The sequence below is a fragment of the Anas acuta genome, chromosome 3, assembly GCF_963932015.1.
Source record: "Anas acuta chromosome 3, bAnaAcu1.1, whole genome shotgun sequence".
Lineage (NCBI taxonomy): Eukaryota > Metazoa > Chordata > Aves > Anseriformes > Anatidae > Anas > Anas acuta.
The window spans coordinates 58,607,301-58,632,373 of NC_088981.1; the positions used below are offsets into that span (position 1 = coordinate 58,607,301).

Consider the following 25,073-nt stretch of genomic DNA (forward strand, 5'->3'; position numbering starts at 1 on the left):
AGACTGCCTGCCACAGCCTTTAATGCGATCCAGGCTAAATCACCAGGGGTGTAATATATCATTATTATGTAATATATCACCTAACCGTAGATGTGCAGAGGAAGCCTAAGTGACAAGGCAGAGTCAGGCATGGGAAACCTGCTCTCACTCTTATGTGCCTCTGTTCTGTATCTATAAAACTGAAAATAGCATTACCTTGCTACTTCACAGAAGGGTCATGAGAATACATCAGCATTGCAGGGCACTAGCATACAGAACAATCAACTTAAACCTTAATGGAGTACATAGCAGGAGGATTGAAAACAGTAAGAACTTTTTTTTTCAAATCTTCTGGAAAATGCATATGCTAAAACCAAGGTACAGTGAGAGGGAGGTGAATGGGACGAAGTAGAAAACACCCATATGGCTGTTTGAACATCTTATCCTTCCGAATGGTCTCTTACAGCATGTGATGAGGGGATTAATATGAAGCTACAGATAGCAAATGAGACAAAGGACAGGCATCTATGCCACTGACACAGCACCATGAGTGGTTGCTGGTGAACAAATAGAAACCATTTTTTATGATCTGTAATAAAATGATACTCCTTTTTGTAGGTGTGCAGGCAGGAGGCTTCTCTCTACAGACAGAGCTTGCAAGAAGTTAAGAGCACTTCCTTACACAGGATAGTTTCCTACTCTCAGGTTAAATTCACAAAAAATCAAACACCACAAAACCAGCCACACCAAAAAGGACCTCAAAATACAGTCTGAAATCACAAATGCATGAACCAGTTTTGGAAGAAGACAGAAAAGAGAAAAAGAAGCAATAATAGGTTAATAATTATCCTTCTTACATAGTAAAGCAAATTATAAATTAAAAAAAAATAATATTTCAGTCCTCCACTTAGGAAAGGAAGCATATAAAGGCAATTCCTTCATTTTTTAGTTACACAAAAGAATACATTGTTCTCACTCAGGATAATTTTAATTCCCTAATGCTGAAATTTCCTAATACTAGGAAATTTTCATATCTGGCTAAATGTGCCACAAAAACCAAGGTAGTTTTTACACAGTGATTAAATCTGTAGTCAGAGTAATTAAAATACTTTATTGTTAGTAAGAACAATATGCAGGCTTCCTAAAGCTGATAGTGGTTTAGGTTATTTCACCTGAACTTTTAACAGAACCTCACATACAGTTGCAGTGTTTTCATTATGTAGTCTGGTATAAGTTTTGGAAAAAGAGAGGACAAACTGGACATTTGTTAAAGGCTATTAAGATTCAACAGAGTTTTGTTGATGAGAGGAACACTGTAAGAAACTGAAGGTTAAGCACTCCTTTCACAGAACAGTAATGATTGCTTAAGATAAGATGCCACACAGTAATTCACTGGATTTCAGGTTTAAATAAGAGCTCCGGAAAAAACGCCCATGAACTGAAGATGTTTATCTCTATTCTGCTATTTCATTTTATATATAAATGCTGAACCTTTTTTCTGCTATGAAATTAAAATATGACTTTGTATGCTACTGTTATGAGTTTTACTATTCTTAATTTTTTTTTTTTTTTTTTTTTTTTTCAGAGAAGTTATTAGTTTGTTTGAACCTTAGATGGGTCAGTGCTTGATTTCTCCAAGACCAGATGTGAGCAGTTTCTGTAGCAAGTTTCTTCTGTATGTAATCCAACTGCTATCAAACATCACCGCTACTGAGTGACAGATAGTCAGTAACAACCACCAAAAATGTACTTACAAAACTGAGTAACAATAGCTGAAGTATTTTCTTAGACCTGTTGCAGGCTTCTTGTGGGTACCCATTGTGTTCATAACACAAAAGCACACAATAATTTTATTACAACTTGAAAAACCAAGAATGCAGACAGTAACAATGTCACTACTGTAACAGCCAGAAGGTTAGATTTTCACTTATCCTGTGCCAGTACCTGCCTTAACTCTCTCTCACATTTTAAATACTGGAACAATTTTATGGTTTATTGAAAGGGTGATTAACATAGGTGCCCAGTTATACAGTGACATGTGAAAGAACTGTTAGACTTTTTAATTTTTTTTATTTATTTTATTTATTTATTTAGTCTTTTGCATTTCCTTTCACTTAGAAGTGAACTTCTAAGAAGTTGCTGGCATTCAGTTTAATTCCCAAATACCAAAACCCTCTTAAAATTAATTCCCTTTTAAAACTTGTGTCAGCTGTTTCTTGACTTCTCAACTTTGCCTAAAACCAGTCACTGCTTCCAGGTAATGAGTTTGTATTTTAATGCATGGAAAACTTCCATTTTGTGCATTAAAAACAGGTAGTTGCTCCAACTAATTTTTATCTAAGTTTACATCTGTTTTCTCAGTTAAACACGGATGACTGAAATTACCACCTATTTTCCTTTACCCTTCCTTTAAAACTCAGATGTGGAGTTCCTATGGATGATCTAGAGGTGAAGGTTTGGGCAGAGTCCCAACAAGCAGCTGTACACTTGAAGAAGTGCATATTTTATTCTGTGTATTGCCAGGCTATTTCAGTAGAGCAGATAATACTTACCAAAACACTAACACCTCAGGTTGAAATAAATAATTTCTTATTGTGAACACACTTTCTGAATTGAACCGTTAAATTTGTTGCTGCTGCTTTGTTATATTGCTCCATAAATTTGTCACAGATCTCAAACGAAATGTAATCCGTGGACCACCAGCAGACAGCACCTCTGAAACAGGACCTGCTGCTTCAGATGAGCACTATATTACAATATGTTATGCAAAAAAGGTTACCCACAATAATCTGTTGTCCTGTATTTCCATTCTTATGAGAAGGAACTCATGTTATTGACTGAGAATTATAGGAAGTGTATTTTCAAATTGGGCTCTTGACAGAACAGTCCAAATCCTGCACTGCATTCTATCCACATGCTTAAGGGCTATCGTGCTAAAACCGTGTCCATGGTCATTCCAGCAATAATTGATTTGTCTATGAGTCATAGGACTTGTCAAATTATTGCTGTGACCTTTATTGGGTTACTAGACCATCCTCAGTAAGGTATCTCATTATGATGGGGCCTTACATAACTTTGGTCTAACACTCTGCCCCTCTCCAAGCACAACACCCAATCATTACCATCTCATCAGCCCTCTCTGAATCAATATTAAACAAACAAAAAATACAACCATATGAAACAGAGACAAAAAGGATGCTTAAAACACAGGAGCAAACAGTGAAGCAGTTCAGAGCGAATGCTGAAATTCTGTCTTTCAGCTCAACAACTGGGACAGAATCTCCCAGTAGTGAAGAGCCATTCCTAATGTACGGGATCCAGCAGCTGACAGAAAAATTGAGATGCAATCTTAAGATGAAGTTAAAGGTTTATGTGAATAACAGTTACACTCTGAACATACCACATCCTAATTGACAATTCTAAATTTCAATTTAAATTGTAAATGTAAAATTTTGATGATTACACCTGATTTAAGTCATGCAATGACTTTGAAACTTATGGGTTAATTAAAAGCTATTTCTAATTAGATTAAAATGAGTTACAAGTGAATCAAAAATGTCTTCACAGATACCAGTCAACTTCAGTTGTGGAACTAGGGGTACTAAAACATATGCTATGTTGTCTGGCTCAGGAAAACAAGCTGCAAGGCTCACATGGGAAGGATGTAGTAATTATGTGCAATTTTGAAATGAACATGAAAGACAAGCAAGAGCATCTTTTGTTTATACCCATAAAACTTCTCTTGAGAACTGTGTTTATCTTTAATCATTGTTGCAACTTCTGAATGTTTTGTTTACCTAAAAAAGGATCACATGTCTCTCAGAGATGCACATTCTCTTATCCTGTTGAGTTACTGCCTAGCATGGTGGTTGGAGAATCTCATCTTTGTATACTAAACAAAGTCACTGTAGGGACTGTACCTATATGTACCTATATATCTACAGAAGCGTCCATATGAGCTTTTGTCACAAAGCTTAACATCTGCTTTCAAAAACACAGCTTGCCTGTGCTCACAGTGCATCTCCTGGTGTGTTTTAGCAGGCAGCAAGAGTAGCTGCACTCTTCGTTAGGTCATTTGACATCCATATCATGTGTATTTGCTACCAGATCATGGACAATTTCTGGATACTGCATATAGACTTCAAGAGGTTAATAAGCTCTAGGAATCAATGTTTCCATTCTATTTTCTAACACAGCTCCTCCAGTTACATAGATCTGCTTGCTCTACCACAATCTACAGCTCACTACACCCCAAACTCTGTTATTTCAGGGAAAGAGGTTTCCTGCAGTAGGAACTGCTACGAGTTTTCTTTCAGATTTCTTTCATATTGCTGTGCTGCATGTGCCCGCAGGCAGAATGAACATAAAAATTACAGAGGTTATGTTAACAATGGTTGAGTTAACATCCAGAAACGATCACATAAATCAAATTTGGACAAGGATGTACTTAACTCTACACCAGACATTCATTACAGTGTTATTGTTCTTTTCAAGTAAACAAACTTGGTTACGCATTCAAATAATGCCTCTAAGTTTTCTTTCACAGCATCTCCTTTTTTATTTTATTGCACCTCAGTGCACAATAAAAGCAGGTCACTCAGCAGTATGAGTGGATAACAACAGGCTTATTAATTTTCAAAAGCCAACTGATTCAGAAACAGAAAATGTTTTTCTCTTCTTTCTAAAAGGATGCAAAATAAAATCAGTATATACAAATCAGGTCCTCAAACATCTGCTTTTGACTCATATTATTTACAATACCCTGTCCCCTCTTCTGAGGATGTAGAGACATACAGTACTCATCCACTGCTCTTCACATTTGTGTGTGTATATATATATATATATATATATATATATATATGCCTGAAGAAACAGGTAGGATTGCCAGCAAAAGTGCTGAAATATCTGGAAGAAAGCTGGAGGATCAGGCCAGCAATTTACTGCCCAGAACGTTTGCAAACAGAGAGGGCCCTGCAAAGGGATTTGTCTCTGGTCCTATGCATTGGGGAGGCAATTTCCTGCACTGGTTCCTCGTCTGACAGCCTACTAGTAATCCATGCATTTAGAACTCAAGATACATTTAATTGACTTTTGAGGAATAGTTGGTATTTGTCCCTTATTTTTTGGTTGTTTTTCTGGACTAATCATGCCAGGCATTTAGATCACCTTTACTGAAGTCTTGTTTGGCATATCCAATGCATGATTTGGTTACTAATTTTTTCTTATAAAGATGAGTGTGTAGCACTGAAGATAGAGAAAAGGCTTGTGTGAGAAACTGGTAAACAGATTTGATTTATAAATGGTAAGATTATACCAGTACCAAATTGATCATCTGAACTTACGTTGGTCACCACAACTAAGACAGCAGAGATGAACACCTTGCTATGTAGTAAATATATGTATGTATATATATCTATACTATATATATATATATATATATATATATATATATATAAAATATATAAACACCTTACTATATACATGTAGTGTCTACGGATAAAGTGTTGTGCTGAAAGCTATTTAGAAATCCTAAAGAGACTTCCTCAAACTAGAGAGGAATACAAAAAGTTTTTATAAACATTGTGTTTTCACCTGTTCCTCAAACACACTTAAAAATTGAAAAAAGCTAGGTGGAGGATATGCCAAGTCCTCTGTGAAATGTCTTAGAAGCTAACAATGCACATAGTATTGCAAAGATTTTCAAAGACGTTGAGTCTAAGTAACAATTAGATTTTAGGGGCAGGACTTATTTGTCCTTTTGTATTTTATTTTTTTTTTTAAGTATCCTGCCCAAACCTTTTTTTGCTACTGTAGTATAATTGTTAATTATACTAATATTCAAAATATGTAAATGTAGGTGAGTAATGACCAAGTAAAATAAATTATTTCATTCACAGTCTTCTTTATCCTTGTAGTAAATAAACAAAACACAATGTATCAAAACTTTTATAAGGAAGTATGAGCAAACTGTGTTCTCTGCTCCTTGACTTTTGATAAAATTCAATTTTAGAGGTCAAGTGCTTTCTGTTAGCTGCCATTGTTTGCATGGGTTACAATTTTATTAATTCTCTTTGAATGGGTAAACAGTCTTTCAACTAGGAAGAGGCTGGGAGAAAGAGTGGGATTCTGAACACAGAGAAAAACAAAAAAATCAACAGAAAAAAAAAATCCAAGCTGAGTCAAGATTCCATTCTTCAACTACCTGCACGATTGCACAAAATCAGTGAAGTGCCCCGTTTACAGAAGAGGTGCTTGTATGCTTCTTTGGAAAACATGGTTAATGAAATGTGAGAGGTTCCGGGACACCAATTTTCTAGGTCACCTCGCTATGGGGTTTCCTCCTCTTCAAACATTGTGCCTCAGGTAATGGTGGCTTGTAACTTGTCAGTTTCCGAATCATAAAGTTCCTGCACAATTGCTGGCATCTTGAAAAACACTAGTCATATAGCTTCCCTCCGCCCCAAAACTTTTGAGAGTGTTTGCAAGAGACTACAGAACTTAAGAACTATTATAAAAATTATCCTACTACACCAACTCCTGGAGAAGCCAGGCTTTCAGAGGCCAATTAAGTAACAGAATATTAGTCTTAACAACAGGAAGAGGAATAGATTATATCCAAATTTAAGATGAATGTTTCTCCTCACATTTTACAGCCTTTATTGGGGGTCATCAATCATCTTTATGCAAACAAACATTTTGGCATCTCTTACTAAGCCTCCTACAAGCACTTAGGAAATGGTATGTTGTGTTCCGTTTCACCACAAAGTCTTTATCAATTCAATATGAACCTCCACTTTGCCACTTCAATCTTTGTACAGGAGTACAGTCAGAACCTTTTTTTTAAATTTTTTTATTTTCCTAAAACTGAAAACTGAAAATGTTCTATAGCTGATTATAGTTTCTCTAGCAGGAAATGGTACATCCCCTCTCCTTTCCCTCCCCTTGAGAAAAAGCAACATAACCTGTAATAACAGCAAACCTAACTTCCATTTATCATCTTAATGATCCCTTCTCCTTGTTCTTTCTTTTCCTCTGGTCATTTGGAAAGTATCCTCAGTGTTATCTTCAGTACACCCTTTCCCTTTGCTAATCAGGCAAAAGAAGGTGGGGTGGTAGAATGGGTCACGCATCATTTGGAAAATTTTAAAGGGACATTCTTGGTTGAATTGAATCCTAAATCTGTATTAAAAATGTTACAAACCCGCATAATCATGCCAGTGTTCACTAAGGCTTTGTGTTTGCTGTGCTGCTTTTTTGTTGCAGTTGTTCTGCTTGCTCTCATGAGTTCTTCTGAAGCATTCATAACCCCAACTACGGCATTTTGTTAGCACATGAAAACACATATGTCAATCAGTTTTACATTCTGGCTTTCATATTCTATAAATGAAAAGCAAAAGCTAAACAAGGAACATGAATGGCAGGAAGCAGAATATACATTTCAGACTACCTTTTTATTAGGTTTTGCCAATAAGAACTCTGAAAAACAAAAAAACAAAACCGACAACAAAGATCAAAAAATCCACCCCAAATCAAAAAAACCCAACTTTGTTATTTGATTGAAGGAGGATGGGGGAAAGGCAAGGAAAGACTGGGATGATTTCTAGAGACATGAAGAAATTTTGAATGTGAAGTATTACCAGAAAAGAGTAAACAATCTCCATGCTGCCACACTATTAACAGAAACTCAATTCCTCTTTCTTGAATAGGAAACTGAAAGCAAGGCCATAGGCTGACTTCAGTTCTGGAAATATTCTTGTCATTCAAACCAGACGCAAGCTAACCAGATTAAGAGGCCTGTGTGCCTTCAGGATGTTGACGAGTATCTTTTGGATGTGCTTATCCACGAGGAACTAAGGGAGGTATTATGTAGAAATGATGCAGACCTCATGAGATCTCTCACTTTCTAATTTAATAACCATCTGGAACTTTGGACTCATCTCCACAGGCTGGGTTGGGATCCGAGTAATCCAATCAGTCCTTTAAACTTCCTCACAAGACTTTTAGTGTCCTAATTTAACCCGGGTCAGAAATATCTAAAAAGGCATCTCTCACTCCCACTTCCTTTTCTAGCCAAAGGCAACAAAACAAGACAGTTAACCAAACTTTTTTTAACCTCATTCATTTGGGTTCAAGTTACTTGATGGTTCAGTTTTGGGTTGGTGGCTGTGGTTAAGTTTTATTTTCCCTGGAGATGGGCCCTACCTGAAAGTCTTGGAGTTGTTCGAAATCCAAAACCAAAAATGAATGTAAATTTTGCAAATGGATCTTTCAGTAGACAAGCAGAAACCACAGATTCAAACGTCCACAGACGTTGGTTCTTTGAGATGGAGACTTTTTCATGAGTTCATATCTTTCCTTACTAACCCGGACAACACTTTTCATTTCTGTAATACCTAGTTCATCACATGCTGGCATCATCTTATGTACAAACGAACTGAAAAACTTGGGCTTGACTTAAATCAGACTGCAAATCAAGGACAGACTTAATAGTAGACAGAGACTTAATAGTAATCATCACCACTACTAATCATCATCTGTTACTACAAACATACAATCTATACTAACTTTAAGCAAAGCTTAAAATGTGCAGTTTTTTTTTTTTCGGAGGTCACAAGTCACGTACTACATCCTTTCCCTGTAATCCCTCCTATATCAATACACAGATGTAAGCGCTGTCAGACACTTTGATACTGTGGAGATATACTGTGGGTAACGAAAGAGAGAACTGACACTGGGACAAAAACAAAGTGTCCCTAATGCAGAATTTTTCAGGAAAAGTTAAAAATGTGAGCAGAAACAGTTTTAATATTTCTCAATTTGATACAGAGAAAAACTTAGTAAGAAGATAGAAACTGGAGAATCACTGTGCAAGTCTTAAGAATTTCCTTGTCTTTTGATAAAGAATGACAAGCAAATTAATAAATGAAAAGTTATTCATCTGCCATGTAACTTGCTATTTTGTTACTCTGTTTAATTTAATTTGGCAATAAAACAAAGCATCTAATCTAACTAGAACATGGCAAGGTCTGCTTGGTTATTGCTGCATGCTCACCTACAGCTCTAGGCTTATCACAGGGAATTCCCTCAAACTTTTAATTAATGCAATGAAGAAATGTACCATTGCAGTTACCAGCACAACTCATCATGGGATAATGAAATCTCTCTTAATCAATGTACATTAGTCACTGGAGGGATCTGGTTCAATGACTCACTGAGCAACTTTCTCAGTCAGAGAACTGAATTACAGCTGCCTTACTACTATGACCCTTTATTTCTGAAATCCAAACCATGCTTTGCTAAAAGAAAAACTGGATCAAGTTAAGTTTTCACTGCAGAGGTGGTTCAAATTCTAAATTACGTTGCACATATTCAGATTAACCACTCTTTTGTCAAGTGAATGCACAAAAGTTCATTTAATTTACAGAAATGGAAAAAATGCCAATAAATGGGCATCATTAATTTCAACTGCGTTAGTTTCAGTTACAAGCAAGATCTACCAAGTTCAGAGTTAAATTCTCTGCAAATTTTGGAAGTTTTGGTTTGAAGTCAGTATTACACAATTTATACATTATATTCACCTGTTATATGGCACTTAATACTTGCTTATTCCAACCTATTTCTCCTTCAGAAAGTAAGAATTTGTCTTTTCTTTTTCCACTGCATCCATTTTAAGGCATGTCTTACTTGCATGAAAAGAAAGCTCTTTCTCCATTTTCCTATAAGCCTACAAGGTTGTGCAAAGCTTGTATCCTTCCATTTAGGAGAAGTCTGTGAAGTCTGAATATTTCATAAGCTCTCTTGTGAGCAAAGAACCTCAGGTCTGCCACGTTCAGCTTTTTATTTATTTATTTATTTATTTATTTTTTCCTGGGGCATAGCCATGGCCATCAGGTCGTGCCCTTGCCTTACTGTGGCAGGATGGGAAAATGGAAAGCCTCCTCTTCATGTGGTGCTGGCTAACGAGCACCATCTGCTGCAGTTTTACTGGAGAGTGGAGCTGCTACATAGCTTCCCCAAAAGCTTCTGCCTCAACACTGTCAGTGCATACATGTATCTGGTTGGCCATGCAAGTCTCCACACATCACAGGCACTTAGGTGGCTGTGGTTCCCCCCAGCACAGAACATAGCAGATGATCTTGTGGCGAGGAAATATTTCACATGCAGTTTTGAATTCCAGAATTATGTTACAGTCCCCAAGAGCCATGGGTGCAACTACATCTCAAGGAAAGCTCGCAACTAGGTCCAGTAAAGAGAGGATGCTAAAGCCTTGCATCTCCTCCAGATAGGATGCTGTAAAATACTCATGGTCCTCACGGTGTGGCACTGACAAGGTGAAATAATGCCCACCAAGTTTCTGTATATTACAGGGAGGCACTGGAGGAACATTTAGATGGCATCACAGATGTTAGCTCAAACAGCAAGAAGCTAGCATTAATCCAGTTGGCTTTGATTATGGCTATAGAAGATCACATTTTGAGAACACAGGAAGTTTTCCTATCCAAAAAGACTTAACAGTGTCTTAAATTACACAGCGACTTTACTACAGGAATCCAGAAAAAACAACAGATATGGTCTATTTGGTGTTAACCCTTGCTAGCCAAAGTAGGGAAAAATCCACTAATTTGAATCTGTAAGCATGTTCAAAAGGTTACATGTAAGTAATACTGTGCAACACCCAACTGCAATGTCCTGAAATCTTTTAAGAAAACTTTAAGTCTTCATTTAAGAGTGAGCTTTAGTGTTTTCTTGTACTTTAAAACAAGGGCAGTACTGTTACTTGGAATAATATTTCACATGGTATAGGGAACTATTTAAACTCCATTTGTCTGAGTTGGTGAGAAGCTGGAATAATATTTATGATCCACTTCTTTATAACTTCTGAGGATATCTACCATAAAATTTCCTCTGCCTCATCCCTCTCTTACTGTAGCAGCTTTCAATATACAGTTAGTTGCTGACTATCAGTTATTGCCCCCAAACAAATATAACATTGTGCCAAAAATTCACTGTAAGTATTAGATACTGTTAAAAAATGCAGTAGTGACATTTATGCATATTTCATTAGGATGTGTATTACCATGTTTTTTGATGCTTGTAGGATATGCACAGAAGAAATTGATTTGATAGATGGATATATATGAACAAATAATATAGAAGCCTGTTTACGTCCTGGCAAAACACATTTGTGCACTCTGACAGCGAGGGTCTTCATTTACCTGTAGGCCACCAAGTGAGCCAGGCACAGTGAACACCTACAAAGATGGTAGCCTTGTGCCTAGAAATCTCACTTCATTTTGGAGTGAAAAATTAAGCTGCTACCACTCCCCAGGCAGAAAACAGTAAGCACAGAAAAATCTGAACAAAATGAGAAATCCAAAATCAGGATCACTAGTTTTTCTTGCAGAGATCCTGATCAGACTTAGTGGCTTCTTTCAGATGAAGGACAAGCAATAAGAAGAAAGAACAAAGATACATAAAAAACCTGGCTGCCCTGCCCACGTAGGAGCAGAGGTGCCTGCAGAGAGAGGCATCTCTTTTTAAGCTCAGCAGCCAGAGCAGAAGAGTTCGGCAGACTGCCCTGCTGCTTGTATGATCAAAGGCAGAGAATTCATCAGTCCTCTCTCCTCCCGGGCCTCTCCCCAGACTACCCCTGAGCAGCACGAGCACTTCCCTCAAGCTGGCAGGACCTGGAGGATGGCAGGACTCATCTACAAGGGATAAAAGCAAAAGCCCTGTTTCCAGGAAAAAAAGAAAGCTGAAAGTTTCTTTGGTTTCTTTAACCAGGGAAAGAACATATAATGAGAATTTTAAATAATGTGCATGTATTCAAAATAGAAAGGAAATAATGAATGCATTTAGTCATACTGAAACGTGAATATAAATTCACTTCTACTTCATGAATGAGAATTGTTTTTATTTTCTCTTAGTCTTCTTTTTTTCTCTTTATTTTCTCTTAGTCAACAACAATATTTCCAGCTAGCCTAAAACAGATTTTTCTTCCATTTTTCATTGGCAAACCAGGACTAAATTATCCTCAGAGGTCTGCTCAATCAGCGTGTTGTTCCCTGTTTGTCCTGGGAAATTTTCTGGACACATGTTATCCGTTATGCCTTTCTACCACAGCCATAGCAAGCACTCTGATGGACTTATGACCTAGAAAACACCTTTTATGAGCAAGGCTGAAAGCAAACACTTTGCCAAACTGCAGTACTTTCTCGCCAGCTCGTGCGAATGCAGCAGATCGGAGCCCAAGTCCTCCCCTTCCTATCAGCTGCTCCTTCTCCTGATCTCCAGCCAGACCTTTCCCTTCACAGCTGGTCTTCTTCTTCCCCTTTCCAGCCACCTACCTCCTTTCTCTTCCCAGTTATTCTGGAAAGCAGTTACAGAAAGAAGATTTAAAACTTTGTTTTCATAATTGCTTTTTAATGAAAAACATAATCGCTGGAAGATTAAAACTGTAATCACTAAACAAACTGTTGGAGTTTCAGTCTGTTTTGATGAAGACCGTGAATAACTTTTGTTTCAGAGGTTAAATGGAGTGATCTGTACTGTACATGGGGACACATTGCAATTTGCCTGTGTCTGAACACAGGAGTTAGTACAGCATCCAGACAATGCTGTAAGGCCCAAGACTAAGAGCTCTCTGTTTTCTATTTTATTTATTTACACACTGGCTACTTGGCTTGCATCATTATAGAGAATTCATCAGGTGAAAAAAAACAAACCAAAACAAAAAACTGTATCCTGATTTTTTTTCCCCCTTTTAAATTTACCCTCTTTTATTTACAACAGTGGCAAAATAACTTCAATCAAAATGAGGTTAAGATTATTTTTAACAGATGTTCACTGCTGGCCTGACCCAAAATCTATTGACGTCAATGAGAAGACTCCATGGGGCTTTGGATTGGGTTCTAATTGTTGGAAAAATTAATGTTATTGTAAACCACTGGTCAGCGCTGTCACATGCTCCCCTTCTGTGCCAATTCTATATGACCGGATAACAGACTCGCATAAATCTGTTCCAACTGTTGGCTAAGAGGCTAAAGGACATAGGGATTTATCTTTTTAATTCTGAAACACCCCCCTGCCCCCACCTCCCCCAAACACGCTCCATGGCACTATGGTATTTACTTGACGTACTCTGCATTATGGACACTGTTCATGTAATCAAAACATTTCACAGTCAAACACTACGTGGAAATAACAGAATTATTAATGCTGACTGCATGAAGACAGCTGAACAACAGATATGTATGAAATGAGATACTTCCATTCATGTACTTTCAATACTGATTTAAAAAAAAATTACAGATGTTTTTTAAATTCAGTTGCAAAGGAAGGGTTGCACTTACTGTTAAGAAGACGGAAGTCTATGAACGGGTAGGAGCCGCGGCGCTCGGAGAGAACCCCTGTCTGACCTCTCACCCGTGCATCTCCTGAAAAACACAAGATCCCCAGAGACGTTAATAGGGGCAGCTGCTTTCCTCCACTGTTTAGAGCTAGATCTATTTTCTGTTCAACATGACGACGCGATGCTCCTCCAGTGGGAAAACTAAGGACCAAAAAAAATCATCTCCCATGACATCCCTGGGTAATTGAGTAAAGCAGTACAGCTGATCCTCTTATCAGAAAAAGCCACAAGAAAAAACATGTTCTTCCTATGGAACGGCTTCTTGTGTACTGAGAACACTCTCAGCATTTCTGGAGTATAGTAGATATCTAGTATTCTTGTCCAAAGACCAGTTGAACGTTCACTGTAACGGCATCACACATGAAAGGTTAAACCTTGGACTAGACTTACGGGCCAGCAGACCTCCAAAGCTGTGGGACTGGTCTCAAAATCATTAGATAATGAAAAAAAAAATAGACCCAAAGTATGAGTTTTTTTTTTTTTTTTCCATTTTGCTTGTTTTTGTTTTACTTTCTGCTCCTTGAGCATTCTGGAAAACATCATCTGCCTTCTCCTCATACACAGAAGCTGCTTTATTTAACCAAAACCTGATGTTCCCAGCATTATTCTACAAATTTAGTATGTAGCATTATGAAGTGACAATACGATGATACGAATTAATATCCTTGTGTAATTCATGTTGATTAATACCTGACTTGCCACGTAGCATTGATGAAATGAAAAAACTCATTTGAGAAAGCAAAACACTACTCAGCATGCACAAGCGGTACAAAAATCTCTTTTGAAGTAGATAGGAAGTAGCAGAAGCAGATGTCACTTTTACACTTCTCTAACTTTAAATATCTTGTACAGTAATTTCCCCACTTCTTTGTGTGAAAATTCATCAGACCAATACCTTAAATATTCTTAAATAAGATTAAGTTTGGATATTTTAGGGATTTATATCAGAGTACTGTAGTTCTTTTAATACCGATTGCTCCTCCACAGGAGCACAGACCATCACGTTGAAAATGTACCCACAGTACTTCCAGACAGCTCACTCTGCAGGCCTCTCTCTCAGAAGTTCACAAAATTATGAATTATTAGTTATTTTGAATTGAGCTTCCTTTGGGATACAAATGCGGTATCTGACTAATATAAACAAAAATTATTGAAGAATTTGGCTGCTAGTGCAAGTTTCTACTGCTTATATTTAAAAACAAGAAAACATCTTCCAGCATGAAAGAAGGATCTAGTTATATGCTGTTATTTTTTCTATCCGATGCTCACTTAAAATGTGCTTACAATTATGCATAAGGGAAGAAAGCCAAGCAGAATGATTAAGTTGACTATCTGAGGTGGAGAAAAACTTCTGTGCCCTCTAGGGGTCCTTAGAGGTACAAAAGACAAGAGTGTGCACTCAAATTAAGAATACATCAAACACAGTCACTTTAGATTAAGAATACGAATGTATTTTCTCTGATCCTTATTTTTGTTTTGTTGTTTTGTTTCTAGAGACAGAACATGTGCTCCCTGCATCCATGCCTGCCAACCTGCAGCTCTCTTGCTAGCTGAGGAACCAGCCCCAAACCCTCTAAGCTGCTGTTGACCCCACTTATCCCTTCTGATGTCAGGAGGTGAAAACCTCTGCCTGCTCTTCAGCTGTTGCAGTTCAAAGGTATGAAAACAGCAGGGGTCTACCTTCATCAGAAGTTTCAAATCACTTGCAACTGTGGTAACAAAGGCATATAAACCTATTCCTGAGTCTTAAAGGGCAGAAGGGTGGGGCAAATGGGGTTTGTAAAATGCTGAAGTGAGATCCATCAACACTCATGAATCAGAGCTCCCAAACCAGCACCCTTATCTAAAAGCACTGCTCACTACCACAGGTAGACCGATCAGATTGGCTGATTCACGCAGGTAAAAAGTAATAACGGCAAGCATATGGTGCACATTATACGAATAAAAAATAAATAAATAAAAATCAGACAGGCTTGAGCCTGTCACTAATACAAGCATCAGCAAATTAAGAACGGGTGTAAATTCAGAGCATGCCTTGATTGAGGATTTTGTTTTTTCTGTATGCACCAATGAATTAACAGGGAACTGCAAATAACCCCCTGCATTAACAGCCTGATAAACATGTCACTCCTGACTAAATCAACAAATACTTTGAAAGAAAAAAAGAGAAATTCCAACTCCAAAAATCTGAAAAAAAAACCACCTCTAACAACCATACAATACCGTAAAACCAGAAAGGATGATTTTCTCTCTGGACATGAAAGAGAGTGAGTACTGGAGAATAGCAAAATCATACATGGTTATGTATGGGAAATCTGCCTCTCATCTTAACAGTATGATTCCAAATTTTGATGAGGAGAATGTTAAAGGTAGGGAGACAACTGGAATGCAGAAGAAAACACAGTGTGGGCTTGCCAAAGGTAGACCATATAAGATAAAATCTGATTTTGAATTACCTCAAATAAAATAGCTAACTGTTAGGCAAGAGAGAAAAACAACAACACTATAGTGTATTTCAGCCATATGGACTTCATCAAGCACATGAGAGAAGGCAAGAGATAAGTACAAAAAGTGTAAGCTGGAAAAAGACTAAAGGCAAGAAGATAACAAGGTGCACTGAAAGGAAACTTCTGCTTGGGAACAATTACTACATGGTCTTTAAATGATTCGTATTGGGAACAGTCTTAAATGTTATTAATGATCTTAGCATAGAAGCAGGAGAGAACTAATGAAAATTTTTGAAAGATGACCTGAAATAGTTAAGGGCTATGCACGATGACCAATCAACTTGCTATCAGACCCATGCTCTTCAAACTAAGAAAATGGGAATGAGTTTTAACCAGCAAACCTGAGGTTCCTGAAGTCATGGAAAATTACTTATGTTTCCTATCAACTATTTTTGTCCTTTTACATTTTTTAGACAATAGAAGTCTGGGTTGTGTCTAGCATTACAGGAATCTATATGCAGAATAAATCTGTATCCCCACTGGCATAGTCAAAGCCACTAAAACCCTTATATTCCAGGATCATTAACTTTACCCTCAGGAAAGGCAAGTTTCTGATGAGTCAAAGATGTTATCAAGTAGCTCTACCTCATCAATCTGTTATTTCAAAATACTTCGCCAGGTGCCACCTAGTCTCTTTCTACATCATTAGAGAAAGATTAGTTAGGAAGTGGTGGTGGGCTAAATCAACCACACCTGCCTTCCTCTATTTTAACTTGGCGCACTGATTTGGAAAACTTTTATATTCTTCTCTATTGCTTTTAATTACACATAAGTACACTCAGCAGAGATACTAAAAGTAGGGATTGCACCAGATGTGTACCACACCACATGGTTTTTAATTTCTGAGAGGCAAGGGCCGTTAGCGGCAACACACCAGACTTTTGCTCTTTGACAGATGACCTTTGAGGGGAACTTTCATCAGGTCACGAGACCTTTACATGTCTTTGCTCTCCACCTTAAAATCAAGCTAAGCAATTGTTCTGACAATTTATACAATTAGCAGCTTTAGATAAATAATCCTTTTTGGAGCAAAAGGAAGGATTCTGTGGAAACAAGGCAGGAAATTTTGACAGCTCATTGTGTTCCCAAGTGAAACAAACAGGGTGAAGGGAAACGGCAAGGGTACAGGTCCTCTCTGGCTCCTCTGGGCTGGAGTTGTGTGGCTGGAACATTTACAGTCACAAACACAAAGAGCTGTGCAGCCAAGCCACCACGAGAGCTTCCAGCGGAGACATCTCCCAGTGGCTGCAGCACACTTCGGTTTTACTTTGTCCTCGTTAAAACAAACAGATAAGAAAACAAAGCAAACAAAACGAAGAAAGCTGTGTTAGGTAACAGGAGCCTGTGTGGCACATTAGGTAACTGATGGCATGTGACTGACACGCATGGCAGCCTGCAGTCACGGGAAAATCAGATATGGGGCAAGAGCCACGGGGCTACGGCACCAATAGGGCAGCGTGGCTTCAAGACGGGCAAAAGGGTTAAGAGAAGAAGGAGGCAGCTCTGAGCCGCCTCGTACATCTGGAGAAAAGAGCCATCTGCACCGAGGAAAACAACTTCTCCAAGGCTTGCCTGAAATGACGTGGGATTCAATTTCACTGAGCAAGCACAACAAATTAAGAGAGAAAACAGGGCTGAAGCTGGGACAAAACAACTAAGCAGCTTCATGCAGCAGCAGAAGTAGGGACGAGCCATCTAATTATTGATTTTATTTAGTATACAGCTCCATGTGGTAAGTCAGAATACCACAGAAAATTCACAGGAGGTTACAAGTATTTATTCTAGTCAGACTTTTCTACAATTTTCATCCAAATATTTCTTAAGATGACTGTTTTAGGACACATCCTGCAGTTTCTGAGCGCTCTCCATGGAAAACAGAGGGGCAGTAATAAGGCCTCTAGTGGACTCCACAGAGTCCCTGGCTCCTTCACTGTTTCAGTTATGAAAAGGCTTGGGATTTCTCAGATGGAGGAAGATGAGCTGGTAATGTTTTAAACATCATTCTGGTTTGGGTGGAAACTTTTCTAAAAGAGGAAAGTGTTGCTGCGTAAAAAGTTGGCAAGCTGCAAATAAAAGTTAGATTAAGAACAAGTAGCAGAATTACTGAATTATTTTTAATTTGAAGATGTTTATTGCTTGTTTATGGTGATTTGTACTTTTACTTGTTTGGATTATTTTCCTTCGGTTCTCCTAGTGTTGTAAGGATTATAATTGTAAATTCCTGTCTGCAGAAAGTGCTTTTTGCTGATTTCCTCATGTGCATAAGATTGAAAGTGAACAAGAACATTTCCTCTGAGCAGATACAATGACTGACATTAGACCTTTAGGAGTCAGGACGACTCTCCTTTCCAGTGGGAGAAACTGGGGAAGGCACCTCACTCCACTTGTATGCACCAAAGTTTTAAGTACCTGAATGTTCCCAACCATGAAGTTTTCTGAACCATATGATGCATGGCTCTGCCATTGCTGGTTACCGTCCTAATTAGTTCTCAAGTAGTGTATTCACTCAATGCATTCTGCAGCTTTGTTTCAGAAGGTTTTACAAAGGAAGACAACTGTTGATAGTCCCTTTTTACCAAAAGGGGATAAAATGGTGGAGTAGAACCTGACACAGAAAATCACTTAATTCCCCTCGCAGTGGTCTACCTTGTGAACACACAAGCTTCAGAGGCTGATAAGTAAATAAATGAACAGACTAATACTTGTACTAGTACTGCAGCTTTCTTGAAGCTTCAATTAAAGTTTGAAAAGTTTTGCCTGTTTCCTTTTACAAAGGAGAAACTTAAACTTGAGATCTGTGAAAACAGGCATTCTCTGTGGAGATTTCAATTTCAAGGAAAAAGTCAGTTAGATAACAAATATTTTGGGCTACTATTATTATTATTTTTAACCTGTCAGTTACTTGAGTTTCAGCTTTTCAAAACTCCATCTCCAGACCTGCAACAGTTGCAAATTAAACATTTTACTCATCCTCTGTTTTCTTACAAAACTCTATTCAAAGTAAATTGTGGCTCTTACGTCAAGCATGAACAACTTGCACTGCCTGACTGTACCAGGTAGCTGTAACTTCTGCCCTCCTTTACTGACCAGAATCTGTACACCTGCTGTATCTTATTTTCTTAATGCTATCAGAGCTGTTTCTGCCAGTCTGGACACATGCTGGAACAGAAATCTGCTTGTAGAACCCTCCTCCGTACTAAAAGTGTCCTGGTGAGATCACTTACACGCTGATGCACTGCCTATATATATAGCCAGAGGAAGACACTTGGGTCCACAGGCATGCCTTTAACAGCTCGTCCAGTCTGGCAAATGGACATCTAGAGTAAATGTAACTAAAGTATTTCACAGACACCTTTGAAATCCTTCCTTAAACTGTATCAGTAACTCAGGAGAAAGGATTTTGAACTGAAATATCTTGAGGCAAAATTATTACAGCATGCAGCCTTTGAACTGACATCCAAGGGGATGAAGAAGCTGCCGCAGAGAGCCAGGTAACAGCAGTCATCAGAAACTCAGATACTTGAGCAGCACCCATACTGTCCTCTTCCCATACCTGTCGGTTCTTGCTTGAGCAAACCCGGAGCTTGCAGAAATAAGTAGCTACATACAACTGAAATAATAGTGAGAGACGATTACAACAGACAATCCTACATGTTCTAAAGAAGGTAACTTTCCAAAATGTCATATTTCCAAATTGTTATGTTGCATTGGAAATGCTTACAATTGTTTCTGAGCTTGATAATGCACTATGAATTATTGCCTTAAGGTCAGATGTATTTCATGTAACCTTAGGTGTAAGTCAGTGAAGAGAATAGGTGCCTCCGCCCAGTGACTAATGCTTAAGAGACTGATTGCCTTTAAAGCCGCATGTTTCTGATTTTTACTGCAGATTGAGTCTAGGACACCTCTGCTCCTAAATTTGGTGCCACAGCTATAAGCGCAGCACGATGAGGGAAGAATCCAAGACTTTGTCTATGAAGATCGTGTTCAGGCAGCTGAAGCCACATCAAGCCTCCTATCTGTGAGAAGGCTTTGAACTATGATTAGCCCTGTGACTGCTAAGACTTATTTTGTAATAAATGCAATAGATACACACACCTTCAGTTCCCACCAATGTGTGAAGGCACACCCTCAAATAAATACAGTGTAATCTCATCTGTGCCCTATAATCCCACAGCTCAGTTAAAGAAAAATCACACTTGTTAAGCAACACTAATTGGACTACTGAAATAACTAGGTCCTTGATACTACAGTGTGATACTTAACGCTCAGTATTTTCTAGCCCCACATCCAAAAGTTTATATATAGAGTTTGCATCAAGTGCTGAACCACAGAATACAAAGACAGAAAGGGAGCATAAGAACATGGGTAAATCACACAGACTGCTTATTCACAAGCAAACTTTTTAGTTTGGAGAAATGAAAAATTGAGACATTGGAGTTTGCCAGCAGGAATTTTGAAAAATTCAGCCAATGGCTTTTGTATACAAAAGAAAAGACAGACAGACTCTGGTACCTGGCAGCAAAGAACAAAGTTACAGAACTAAAAGCATGAGGCAGGTCCTGAAAAAAAAAAAGGAAAAAAAAAAAAAAAGAAAAAAAAAAGACAGAAAGCACAGAGACATGTGTAATTATCGTGTTATAATGCAAAAGGCAGAAATCATCTATCTCCACCTCTGTTCCTGAAGGAGACAGCACAGACAACCATGGTAAACATTTTGCTTCTCCTATATCGTAAACATCTAGCATTTGCTATGTAGAGGGCTGAACGCACTACTGAAAGCTGAAAATGAAAGCCTGTGAGAACAAGAAGCTAGGAGGAGATGTGATTCTGCTTTTTTGAGTGATCCATTTATAATTCCCATTCTTGCCTGAAGCTTATAGCACTCACAAGCAGCAGCCTTTCACTGATGGCATCTTGAGAGTCTCACTGCTGCTGTGGTCCAGAATAGCATCAGCACTCAGAGTAGTAAAAGAGGTCCCAGAGCACTCTGCTGGATCAGGAAACCAGACTTGCTGCGGACAGGCTCCTTTTCATAATCTGAATGTTATCATTTCTAGCTCTAGTGCTAAGAACCATCTGTCTGTATTTTGAGGTTTTTATATTTCATTATTATTATCCCGTTAGTGTCTTCTGTCTCCAGACATTGATTACTGACTTTCCAGAGAAAGATGATATTAATATAGCTAGGGCACTGAACTATCTAGATAATTCTTGTCTTTCTACACTGTTAGATAGCTTGCAAATTACTCTGTGCTGCAGGATGGAAGCTATGTAAGCAGACTCAGGTATTCCTATCGCCACCATTACTGCTGCACGAGAGCCCTTCTGGGAAGTGGCAAGACATACTGGTTTTCTCACACATGATGTTAAATCTCAAATAATGCCTTAAAAACTAAAGGATATGTTCTGAAATGTTAAGAGCTGTAATAAAGGTAATAACATCAGCTACAGCATGATCTTAGCAACAGGTAGGCTGCATTGCCATGGCAACTTTGAAGATAATATCTTACTGTCATGTTACTTTTATCTCTCTCCCAAATAAAATATAGCATAAACACATCATTAATTGTTTAAATTGTACTTCTTGTAGTCTTCTGCCAGACTCTGAACTACTAAAATAAACATGCATTTAATAACAAACTTCTAAGGCTTGTACACTTCCAATACTATATACGCAAATTTGCCAAAATAGGTTAAGTAGTTTAATATAATGACTTTGATTCTGTGTAAAAGAAAAATCACAAGGAATTTGTGTTTTGTCTAAGACCAATGCTAAAAACAGGTCTAGAGTTCTGATCTATAGGTGAAGTGCATTAGGCCAAAATACTTGTACTGCCAGTGCCCCAAAGATAAGAGTTTTCTTCACTCACAGTTACACCCAGACCCTAAGCCATCCAAACTATAAATCATTTCCTTACCAGAAATAATGTTCTAGAGATGGCTGCTCTTTCAGAAACCCCTTTGCATGTGGCGTCTCTCTCTCTCTACTATAAGGATTTCTGATTTGAGCATTATCAATGCTTATAATGATTCCACTGTAAGGACACGACGTAACTCCCTGAATCTGCCAATGCAGGTTTTACAGTGGAAAAATAGTTTCTTTTTTCTGCAGAAAGTTGAGGTAATCATATGTTCCACTAAGGTTGCTTTACTGGTCTTCATTCTCATTGCTTACCTATCTATAATGTTTATTAAATGATTTTTTTAATGTGCATTGTTAATGGAATCTTTTTCATTCTACAAGTTCCTCATGAAGAACTGTTTGCAAGTACATGCATTTTATAGGTTGGTTGCAATGATGGGTTACTTGAGCCACAAGGCATCGTTCTCATTTGCTGTTCAGGCACTATTAGGTACACAAGCAGAAACCATTTGATGCTACAGTCCACATGTATCTAACATAGTCAATGATTAAAATTTGATATATTTGATATACTTGTATAAAATAATAATTGATAAAATGTTATTAATAATTAATGAACAGAAGAATTATAACTCTGAAGCTGAATAGAACAATTGGAGCTTGCTTTTGGGAAACATTTAATAATCTGAGAGTAACATTTCTGTGAAAGAAAAAGAGGGGACATTCCTGAACTTTAAACACAGGATGACAATTATAAGTCCTCAGCTCATTTCCTGGTTTCCTATGGAACAAATAATGTCCTTTCCATGCCTTGCTTTTCCGTTTCTGTGTTTTGTTTGTCCTGTGTAGACACTAAGCTTTCTGATGCAGGGCAACAGTGGTCCAGCAGTATTGTGTGCCTGTAGTCCAGGTCATGGTTTCTACATCACCATTACACAAACATTACTTATCTTTGTTTTTCATACTAGCAACAGTTAAGTCATACAACATCCAAAGAAATTCAGTGTAGAAGTTTTTGCTCATACCATCAAAAAAACCAAACCATATTCAACTCTGAGAGGACATCCAAGAAAATTCCTCTCTTTTTCCATGGCTTTGCCCACAAGATTTCTATGCTTTCTATCTCCAGTAAAACTACAACAGATATATATTCAAAACTGTAAGTAGTAATGCAGTAATTACAATTGCAACAACACATCGCCTACTCCTGTAATGCTTAACATCATCCAAATCTGAGTGTCTCTTAATAGTTTTTACACAATGGCAGCCTTGCCTGTGGAAGAGTTGAGTATGAATTTAGGATTTACTCCCTTTTTATGTTGTACTAGAATTGCTTGGCTGCCAATTCACTGCACACAAGAAGAGATTTACTATTGATTCAGACAGTCTTGCTGTATCTTTCTGTCTCAAGATCATATGATGCTTGCACAACACTTCAAGGTACATCAGTATGGAATCAACTTTATAGACATAATCAAGTGAGACACTAAAGTAAACGTCTCAGTCTTGTGCATTAACCACAGGATCATCCTAACTCATCAGTTGCAACACGTTCTTCATCTCCTCTTTTCCACCCCCCTTCTGCACTGTACGTATATATATATATTCCAATCTCTGGCGTGACTTTTCTTCCTTCCCTTCTCTTTGCCTCAGTGGTAATTCAGCCTCCCCACAACTTACTGTTTTCTCCTGAGGCTGGAGCATGGTATGTTCATCAGCATTGGCCACTACTTAGCCCTGCTGATGGGGCTCCCCCAGGAGTCTCCATGGCTGGGAGACAGCAGTGAATAAGGAAGGTGGGGAAGGAAGTGCTGCTTGTTGTCTTGGCAGCACAAGAAGATGCCTTGAATGTCTTGCAGGAGAAAACTTTGCTCAATGCCTGAAGCTTTGCTTTGAATGAGAGTTGTACCCTACACCTGAGACTGCACCAACAAATATTTGAGATTAATGAAGGTCTTTTATTTGACTTTTGTTTGTCCATCATCATTGACTTTATTTTTTTTTTTTTGTATTCAAAACCATTATCTGTGGCCAACAGCTGCAAACCTTCTTTCATTTTGTTTTGAATCTGATTTAGTTTCTCTGTGATACAAATAACTCCATAACTCAGTGAATTATTGAACAATAAGGCAAGAGAACTTTGTCCAAAATAAGGTGTTTTGGACCCCTGTATCATTCGCTTATTCCAGACGAGTATTTCCTGAACTAGCCCACATTTTATCATGTAATATTTCTTCATCAGAAAATATTATTTTGGTAAAAAAGCCTTTTTCTTATAAGAATGTTTTTCTGATAGAAAACAATAAAAATGACATATGTAGATAATACAAATATTTGGAGTGGAACCTTTTTCATTTTGATGCTAGACACAGGAATAAAACTGCATAAAGTGGAAGCAGATCTTGGCTGTTCTACAGCTTGGAAAACGCCTCTCTCTTCCTGTTTTTACACTGTATTTTTTTTAAACAACATATATACCTTGTTTATTATCAATTAGATCTTGAAAACAAAAACATAAAAACACCAGAATCCTAGCCTGGTTAGAATTAAGTGAATATGCTATCTCTTGCAAACATTTCCATTTCTAACATGGATAACCTTGAATTTATTTACTAAGAAAAGGAAAGTTCAGGTTGGTTACCACAAAGTGTTTCTAACACTCTATGTTAATGAAACTAGATTGATTCTGTCTCAGTCTTTTTTTTTTTTTTTTTTTTTTTTGGCTAGGGGAAACTAAAACTAATGCTTTCACTGTTCTGTTCTTCTTCTTCTGTGTATTGCAGTCCAAACTGAAGGACTGAGCATGTATGTCTATATATAAACCTATATGTACCAAGAGAAGCCTCCCTATAAACATGAATGTGAGGGAATGCATTTACAGCCATATTAATTTATAAAAATAAACAATATTATGATGTTATTAATACTGTGATAATACTAATTTAAATACAAAACCAGTATTTTTCATTTATTGAAACCTGCATTTTCAGTAAATAAAAATCAATGCCTATTTTAACAAACACAATGATCAAGTTTTTCAAAATTTAAAAAGGAAAAATATTAGAGGGCCATTTTTCAACAATACTACCAGGTCATTAAAGATATTCAGATATGATCAATACTGAACTATTCCGTAGCTTGGGGAAATTAATACAAACTTTCTGTGGCCAGGATATTTCATGGAAGCCCCCTCTCGTGTTTCTCACACCCTCCTCTGAGGCAGTTTGTATATATCAAAGCTGGAAAACGACCACTAGGCTTCAACAGATTGCTGATGTGGACCATCTTCTGTGAACGCTACATACATAAG

General features: G+C 37.7%; 1 protein-coding gene across 4 annotated transcripts in view; it reads right to left on the reverse strand.

Annotated features, from left to right (window-relative positions):
• The window catches only part of PDE7B (phosphodiesterase 7B), a 175,763-nt gene that overhangs the window by 24,412 nt on the left and 126,278 nt on the right, over positions 1–25,073 (reverse strand). For all 4 annotated transcript variants that reach the window (XM_068677341.1, XM_068677342.1, XM_068677343.1 and 1 more), the window contains one exon: positions 13,332–13,415. In XM_068677341.1, the coding sequence (XP_068533442.1) occupies positions 13,332–13,415 (84 nt within the window). The remainder of the gene's footprint in view (positions 1–13,331; positions 13,416–25,073) is intronic.